This window comes from Mytilus galloprovincialis, chromosome 14, assembly GCF_965363235.1.
Source record: "Mytilus galloprovincialis chromosome 14, xbMytGall1.hap1.1, whole genome shotgun sequence".
In the NCBI taxonomy this organism is placed as follows: Eukaryota; Metazoa; Mollusca; class Bivalvia; order Mytilida; family Mytilidae; genus Mytilus; species Mytilus galloprovincialis.
In genome coordinates this window covers 65,015,991-65,025,680 of record NC_134851.1, presented here as the reverse complement: position 1 = coordinate 65,025,680, position 9,690 = coordinate 65,015,991, and the positions used below count along the sequence as shown (strand labels likewise).

Here is a 9,690-nt window from a genome sequence, read left to right as displayed (position 1 = left end):
GAACAACGTTTTTAAATGTTCAATACTAAACAGATTTTCTAAAAGAATGTATTCAGAATTTGCCAAAACACTGAATTTAAACATCCATGCAAGTTTTCATCAATCTACGAAAATTGGAACCAACAAAAATAAATGAATCGACAGAATACCACAGATCATAACAGTTAAACCGAATTAAATTATTTCATGGTTCTTTAAAATAAGCAACACGACGGGTGCTGCCAGTGGAAAATGATCTGCGTACATCCAGAGCAACCTAAGTATTTGGGGGTTCGTGTTGCTTAGTCTTTAGTAATCTATTTTTTATCGTACGTATGTACCTTCGATCGTCTGTTGGTCTATACTTTTTAGCCGTGACCTGGTCAGCTTATTTTCGACTTATGAGTTTGTCAGTCTTTCTTTCTTTTTCGCCTCTCGTTTATATAAGAACTTATATTAAAACTATGTAACTTTGTTATCAAACTATGCAATTGATTTACAAATAAAGTGTTTTGATTATAAAACATACATTAAAATGTCGAAAAGAATCGTATCAGTCATCATGTAATGCATATGAAACAGTAACACAAAGCAGCTTGGTTAGTAAGAGATATGCAAAGAACATCAAAACTAGTTTTGGATGATAAATATAATAAAAGAAACTAATACGCATATTCACAGACGACTGTATATTCTGACTGTTGTATGTGTGAAGTAGAAACGTTTTGACAGTATGTGAACAAGTTGTGTGTGTCACAGTCACAATATGCCACCCGGAGTGTAAAATGTGACTATTTGAAGTGATTCAGTTATTTTGTGAATATTAAGTTGAAAGCGACAAGCAGTAACAAATATTATAGGACTATTCAATTTAACTATTATACAGAAAAAAACATTAGAATTATATTGACATACACATGCTATATTAAAAATATCAAACAGTAGATAAGTATATTAAACCATATTCAAGGTTAAAGCCTTGACCTTCAAGAAGAAAACTAACAAACAAATAATCATACAAACAGAATAAATATAATTTATTTGATACTGTAACGATAGAAACATACTGATAACGTCTTGAGTGTGTACATCAATTTTCAATTCAATAAATATTTTTTTTAATTTGAAACATGAATTTATGGATGTTTGTTAGCATAAAAGATAAAAAAATAATACAAGTTCCTTTGCGGTCCTTTCAAATTTACATTACCTGTAATAGATGCACGTGTATATATCTGAATAAATACAATGACACATTTCCCCGTTTCCATTTTTCAAGCATAAAAGGATACGCTTTCAAGTGCGAGGTTTAGCTAGCTATAATATTTAATTAACCATGATCTATATAAACATAAGTCTGTACCAGTTCAGGAAGATGACATTTATTGTCCCCTCGGTTGATGTGTTTAGTCTTTTGATTTTGCCATTTGATTAAGAACTTTTCGTGTGGAATTGCCCTCGGAGTTTAGTGGTTTGGTGATTATACTTTTAACCGTGTCGGTGTAACCAGTCTCACGCATTGTATAGTGTATATTCGGTTACCTTGGTTAGGTAAATTAATGGATACAAGTACTTACGTTTTTCCTTGTATACAAATAAACCATATATTCTGTTGGTTCCTTGGTATATTACTCTTGATGATGTCACTGGTGACAATGTGACGTTGAGTATCTTATTAAAATTGATACAGTATAATTCGCTATCAAGTACATGGATGCCTACGTTTTTGATGGTCGTATTCGTGCTGAAGACTTTCCTGTCATCAGTTCCGTTTAAATATGCAGATTTCAAATCACCAGTCGCGAAGTTCATCCAGTAAAGTCTATTTCCTTTGAAATCTTAAATTAAAAGTAAGTGTTTTATGTATGCATTCAAAGCAACGATAAGTAATGATACCGTTTTGTAGTCTCTCTCTCTCTCTCTCTCTCTCTCACTCTCTCTCTCTCAAATGTAGTTTGAAGCACACTTAACTGTTTTAACAAGTACACGTATATTTAAAAAAATATAAAAAATTTGCTATAAAAGGCAATAATTTGTTAAGAAATCAATTAACCATCATGACGTTTTTGTAGATCTTAGCACTAGTAGCACGATTTCAGTCTGGAACGGTCATTTTGGTCTGATCATATTTTGATTGACTGGATTTACCGCGAGAGAAAAGTTTTAACATTTTAGGGCAGGTAGATTTTGACATTTACAATGTTAGATTTTCTCTAAATGCTTCGGTTTCAGGGTTATAAACCAAAATTTACATTGAACCCCTATGTTCCTTTTTAGGCATGGTGCCCATGTTACTTGGCAGGCGGGGCCATCGAACACCTTTTTTTAACAAAATACCGTAAGGATGATTGTAGCAAAGTTGATCCAGAAGTTTCAGCGGAAATATTATCGTAAGTTACCTAGGGATTACGACGGACGCAAAGTGATGAGAAAAGCTAACTTGGCCTTTTGGGAAAAATAAGTAACGGAGGTAATATGCTCTATCATTATATACCTATACTCAAATCCGAAGCTTCCTCACCGATCACTGTTTGATTTTCAGTACCATCCAATCGTGATCGTCGTATACTTCTTATTGGTGTTGTTAGTGTTGTACTATAATACAACCATCTACAATTTTGATTTAAAAAGAAGAACATTGAGACATTACTATATGAATCTAGTGAAATTTAAGTAATTTTACTCCGAACAATAAAGGCAACAATAGTATACAAGAGAACTATGACACGACAGAAACACAACATTAAAATGTAACACACACAGAAACAAACTATAATATAGCAATGGCCATTTTCCTGACATGGTACAAGGTATTTAAAGCAAAATACGGCGGGTTGAACCTATGTTATAATATTAAAATGACAACATTACAGGACAGGACTACAACACAAATAAATGGGAGAAAGTAAAAGACAGAGAAACAAACGAAAAATAGCCAACAAATGGTACCAGGTTAAAAATTTAATACGCCAGACGCGCGACACGTCCACACAAGACAAACAAGCGACGCTCAGATAAAAAAAGTTTAAAAGCGAAAACATGTAAAAGATGAAGATAACCGAGGACCAAAAGTTCTAAAACGTTGTGACCAATACGGCCAGGGTTATCTGCCTTGGACAAGAACATACTTATTATTAAAAATAATTCATGCTTTTGCAAACCGAAAATACGAAATAACTCTATAACAGATATACAAGATTAAACTGAAGTGGGGTCTAGCTACAGAATAAAAACGGATACATTGCAACAATACATCGACGTGTTAGCCAAAGACAGTCCAACGTACAAAGTACAAAGTGAATTTCTAAATCGAGTTCCCAAAATTTGGAAATAAATTGGATGAAATTCAAGATAGATTTGTATGGCTTATCTAACATTTATTATTAACAGTGAAAATTACAATACTAATTAATATCAAATTGTAGTAGTTATTATATAATTAGTTGTATAATCTAGCTATGTCAGTGTTGCTTCGGAATGGAACTGTAAACCAAAGATATTTTGTAAATTTCGTTGATCTAAACTAAAATGTAATAAATGAACTGGATGATTAATTATCTTTACTATAACACACGAATACAACAGAAAAAAGAAGATGTACAATTACTATAACACACGAATACAACAGATAAAAGAAGATGTACAACTACAAACGTTAAGACATGTGACAAAATCCGATGACAATAACAAATATAACATCAAAACTAAATAAATGCATTGGGGATGGAAAAGTACCGTGACACGTCTTATAGCAATGCGAATTAACACCCAGCAAAACAGTCACAATCTGAAATAAGTCACGTTCGGTAATTAATAGGTTAGACAAAACACAAAACATAATTCAAACGCTTGAAAGTCTTCTCAAAGCGCTAGTAATTCTTATGAATCAAATGTTTTAATATCTTTTATCTTATATTTTTTGTTGTTTAAGGACGTTTCATTCTGGGTTCTTCATGTTTTAACCTGCGTTATTTAATTAACTATCAAATCTATGATAATAAAAAAAGACAAAATATTAGTGTTAAATAAGTTCCTGCGAGGATATTCAGTTTAATCGCCAGGAACAGAAAGCATTTCAGTTATAATTATTCTCTTAATTTATTAGCATTTGATATACACTTGCCTGTTAGTACACAAAATGTCCTCTTTCCAAAGTTAGTGTATAAAAAATAAGCATGACATTTAACAGAAAAAAAATTGTATGGAGTATTCATTCATAAAACATTATCAATGCATGTACAGCAAGAAAAATATAATTTATCGATATAGTAAAATTAATTATTAGCAATTAAGAATCATTTACATTAACCAAAGCAATAAAATTCCTACATGCTCAATTTATGCTGACCTGAGTGGCATATATCCACTGATCTTTTGAAGATTATATGCCGATTTTATTCAATGATTAACTTGAGCTTTGACTGACGTGAATTATTTTTGATACTTTTTTTTCAAAATAACAAAATAGATACAAACCTATTTCGATAGTCTAATGTTAGAGCAAAGAGTGGATCTTCACTGAGGACACGTGATTTATCAGATCCATCTAGATTACATCTATAAATATTTCCAGCATTATATTCAGTCCAATACACATGGCTGTATAACGGATCAATGGCAATACCTATTGGTACACTTGCATTAGTCACAAATTTTGATGTGTAGGGTTTTTCTGATGGATACTGAAATCTAAGAATAAAACGGGTTTAAAAAAGGTGAAATAACCGAATTACCACCCTTCATTGGAAAGTCCCGTATCAAATATCCTAACCAAAAGCTCAAACACATTAAACGAATGTAAAACGACCTAGAAAAGGCATGTCCTTATGTACTTTAAGGTTAACTGTTTAACATTTGTATTATGATTTGGATTTTCAGATATATTTGTCTAAATCATCACTGAAGATTCATTATCTGATGAAAGGTGCATCACGTGCAGTAACATGTGTATTATCAATGTTTATTCAACCATAAGTTTGACCTTAACGATGGACTGTAATCATAAAAGGGTATAACTAGCTCAACATCCAGTACCTCTGTAACAACATAGAAATATGGCGGTTTTTATATACTTTATTTGTTGTAATAAACTTTAAAACGGCTGTCATAGCTCTGATTCCTCATCAAGGTTAAGCATAACGAATGTCCCTTTTTTTTTTATGTGATTTCAAACGTATGAATAATAATTTGGTTTATTTTTAGATATTCCCACCTAATAAATCACTAAAGCTAAAAAAATATCGGAATGCGCTTCCGATGCTTTAAAATTGGAATTGTTGCTTGTATCCTATTTTTAGATTATTAAACCATTAACAAAGTAGATCTAAAAATTGGATATGTTCTTCATACATATTTATATACCATGTCAATATTCATTTACGGATTTTCGCTCCTTTTGGTTTAATGTTTGACAGATTTTCGAAATCCTTTGATTACATCCATGTAGTGCCATTAAATACTTTGTTCTATGATAATGATGTCATTGTCTTACCTCTGTATGTCGTTCTTGTGAAGTCTTGGAAAATAGATATATCCATTGTTATAATCGTAAGTGATAGAATACACGTCACTCTGTATATTTGTTAATAGATATGATACAGTTCTAGTCTCCAGGTTGTATTCATATATTCTACCGTTATCATCAGTCATATTAGTTGAAAAGACAAACATATATGCAAAAACTGAAATATAAATTGAAAAACAAAATGTGTTTTTTCTTCTCTGTTATAAGTTGCACATAATTATGTACATGCATCCCTTGATCTTTGTAATATTACGTTAACAAGAAAATGTAAATACAATAATAGCTACGTAGAAAGTATAAGATTCATATCACATACATGGCATATTTAATTTGAAAACAAATACCACAATCATGTACATTTTTATGACATGTCTTATATGTGTACAATGCAAATTTCCGAAGAAAAAAAATACACATAAAAAACGATTGTTTTCAAATCTTATTCCTAGATTTCTTCCCTAATCAGAAAGACTAGTATCTTTGAAAAATGTTTATTATAACATAAACTTCAATAGTCTGTTAAAAACGTCAAACGAAATTTTCTACAAAAGTTTATTAAATTCTGCTTTAATAAAATATAGAAAATTATCAACAAAATATGATTCCACATTTTGCCTAGTCTATTTTCACAAGTGTAAGATTGTTTGGAAGTTATAGACCCACCATATCAAAGGGAATTGAAATAGTCATTTTCATTATAATTTGTATTGATGAACTGTCGATTGAATAAGTACGATTAGAGTTCTTCTTCTTCGAAAATCAAATTTTTGACCATAATAGCTTAAATGATGTACTATGAATTTATTACTATTAGTTGAATACCAAACTTCGTTGATTTCTTTGGTATCCGTATGCATGTTATGGGATTTGAGCTGGGTTGCAGGATAAAAGGAAATGGGCATAACATTTAAATAAAAAAGTAAAAATATGGAGAATAAACAAAAGTAGCCAACAAAAACGAAAAAAGGAAAACGGGCAAAATCAATTCAATAATAAAGAATACAAGTAGAGTAATGCGCAAATCAATAACAGAATAGTGAGAAAATGCAACAGAATATTGATATAAAGAACCCCAACCAGACCATCCCTTATGTTAATGTGTTGTTCTTACCTGTATTTATAAAGCAGACACACATAACAAATTCAAACAAGACTAGCACGTGTAGTCTCATGTTGAGGAAACACAAATGATACGTTGATACGTTAACCAAGACTATGCTAGCAGATATAGCATACTTCTGAAGATAAAATAAACAGGCGCATTAATGTAATAGTTTCTTGGCCAATTTCGTCGTTCATTTAGAATGAGAGCGAAAAAAAGAAAAACCCAAAGCCTTTTTTAAAGTAAAATATTAAAATCAATGTGTTTAACTATGTTAAATATCTATCAATTACAAATAGAAACCTTCAACCTACAAAATATAATAAGAGTACATATTATGTATTAAGCTAAAGTAAAATTATGACATTTGAACTGAATTTTAATGTGCGTATTGTTATGCCTTTACTTTTCTTCATTGACATTTATGGTATAGAGGACGGTTGAGATCTCATAAATCCCGCCGCATTTTTGCGCCTGTACCAAGTCAGATGGCCTTGGCCTTAGTTAGTCTTGTTTTATTTTTTTCTTTTAGTTGCTTGTGTACAATTTGGAGTTTAGTATGGCGTTCATTATCAGTTAAGTAATATATATTTGTTTAGGGGCCAGCTGAAGGAGGCCTCCGGGTGCGGGAATTTCTCGCGAACTGTTGGTGACCTTCTGCTGTTGTCTTTTCTATGGTCGGGTTGTTGTCTCTTCGACACATTCCCCATTTTCATTCTCAATTTTATATTGAAACAATACCACAATCGTCTCTAAGGAAAATAAATCACCACAGATATTTTTGATATTTAAACCCCTACAAAGGAAAAACATGAACTTTGTATTTCGTTACAATGTTACTTTGTATGTCATTTTAATATATCTGCATTGTATTGAATATAAACAGAAAGTGTGTAACCAACGTATATCCCCCTTAAACACACACTTCGACAATCGCAAACAAATGTAAAGTATAACTACAATTATCAAGCTAAGGTATATCTTATAACAGTATATATCGATTGAAAACAAATGAAATATTTATTAATTGGAAATGAAAGAAGACTGAACACAATTGTGATCGTGTCGTTTAATAGAAAAGAGTCGAAAGCTACCGAACGGCAAGTCAAACTCGTATATCGAAAATAAAAAAAATAAAAAGGAAACATTAAAACGAACAATGAATGTGCTTTTTATTCCTAGCAGTCTTTTAGGTTTGTTTCAGTGTGATAATAATGTTAGAAGAATGCATGTTCGTTATTTTTGGCCTATTTTTAAGCTGGAATAAAAAGTTTATATTATGTACCAAATGATGTAGGTAATACTATTGATAATATCTGAATGCAATATTTAAACTACAAATGTAATTTAATGTAATTTGTCTTTTAAATTCCGTTTATTTATTGATTATGCATTTTATCTCGTTTTGATAAAAAAAATTTGGATAGGAGTATCCCGACTTACAAAGTATTATGCTCGTAACCCTTTGCATAAATGCATGCATCCATCTAACAACATGCTTAAATTGAGTCTCTTGAGAAATACTTACATGCAAAATAATCGCATGTAACAAAATTGTTACTAGTATATAAAAATGTCTTCCTTTGTTCCGAGGTGTATTTAAACTTTAAAAGTTTAAACACAATAAACTAATTTTAAATTTTATATCCGTCATAAAAAAGTAATTCAATCTTCCTGTATCAGTGAATTGTGTCTTTTGTGTAATATGTCGAGTCTTTCACGATTTAGTTTATTGTCGTTCTATATAGAATGACGTTGTCACACGATTGAGAACTTAATACATTTACTAAAGCTTTTGTTCAAATTGTGTCTCGTAATGGTTTTCACAATACACAAAAGTAAACGGAAAATTATAACACAATCATTTGACGAGTTTTCAAGCATGGCAAATCAAACATGCAGACAACGTAATACAGTAGCTGTGCTTGTTAAAATAGATATATAACAATAGATCAAAGTGTAACTCTATATATTGCATACCTATGTGTATAAAATACATTTCATTGTGTATGACTAAATGAATTAACTCGGCCAATTATTCTAAAACAGGAGAAACATATTACTTACGACTTCACTATGCAATCACCATTTTAAAATACTTCACACGCGCTATCTGCTTCACTTTACTGTCGCGCAACTGTTTCCTGTGTGAGCTATGCAAGTGTATTTATTGTCAACCGGAAATATTAAAGGATGAATTACAATGCACCTCAGTGATTTTCAGTCGATTGTATTTTAAATAAACAAATTAAGTTTATGGTAGTCGTAATAATGTTTACTATTCTTGTTATTGATTTTGTTTTCTTCAGATATTTGGAATCCTCTAGTGCTATCTATGATGTGCCAATACAAATTGTTCACATTTAACCTACATTGTAATGTTCTTTCTGTAATTTTAAAACAAACAATAACACGCGAAGTCGCGGGGATTCAGAGTTTAATTGTAAGTGTGTAGTTGTGTCTGGAAAATTTCAATAAAAGACTTCATGTCTGGAGAATTTCAGAAAAGGTATAAAAATTCATAGGTACTTTGAAACAGTTTGAGCCCTTTTCGTTGATTACACAGTCCATTATTATTTTGTTTCTGTTTTTTTTTCAAATTTTATAAAAATCCTTTAATCGAGTGATTGAAAGAAAAAAGATACCAATTGTACATGTAGGAAAAATTTAAAGTGATACATATACCAAGTCAAGAATATAAAATCTATGATCCATTCGTTTGATATGTTTGAGATTTTGACTATGCCCATATGATAATGGTATTTCCTCTGTTTCCTCGCAGTTCAGTATTTTTTGTTATTATATTATTTACTTCAGAAACAAGGACACGAACCTTTTATTATGTTTCTGCCCTTTTATGTTTGTTATTTATATACTTCTTCATAAATAAAAATGTTAATTACAACAGAGATGCAAACATCCTTAAATGGTCATTTTCATCTTCGCATCATCTGAAAGTCTTAAAAGGTGGGGTTCTGCTCAAAATGATGGCTTTCGTAAAAAAAACTGTTTTAATACTAGGATTAATTTTATATATTTAATCAAAATCATAAGACATAAGACATTAACAGCGTTGTATTATTTT

At 30.9% G+C, this 9,690-nt stretch overlaps 1 protein-coding gene across 1 annotated transcript; it reads right to left on the bottom strand.

The window, feature by feature from the left end:
- Positions 1 to 845: 845 nt before the first annotated feature.
- Positions 846 to 8,773, bottom strand: LOC143058150 (low-density lipoprotein receptor-related protein 2-like). The gene is made up of 7 exons (XM_076231612.1): positions 8,673 to 8,773; positions 6,615 to 6,741; positions 5,471 to 5,660; positions 4,456 to 4,668; positions 2,474 to 2,589; positions 1,522 to 1,817; positions 846 to 854 (listed from the first exon to the last, which is right to left on the bottom strand). The coding sequence occupies exons 2-7, from the start codon at positions 6,673 to 6,675 to the stop codon at positions 846 to 848; spliced, it is 885 nt and encodes a 294-aa protein (XP_076087727.1). The 5' UTR covers positions 6,676 to 6,741; positions 8,673 to 8,773.
- Positions 8,774 to 9,690: the final 917 nt, after the last annotated feature.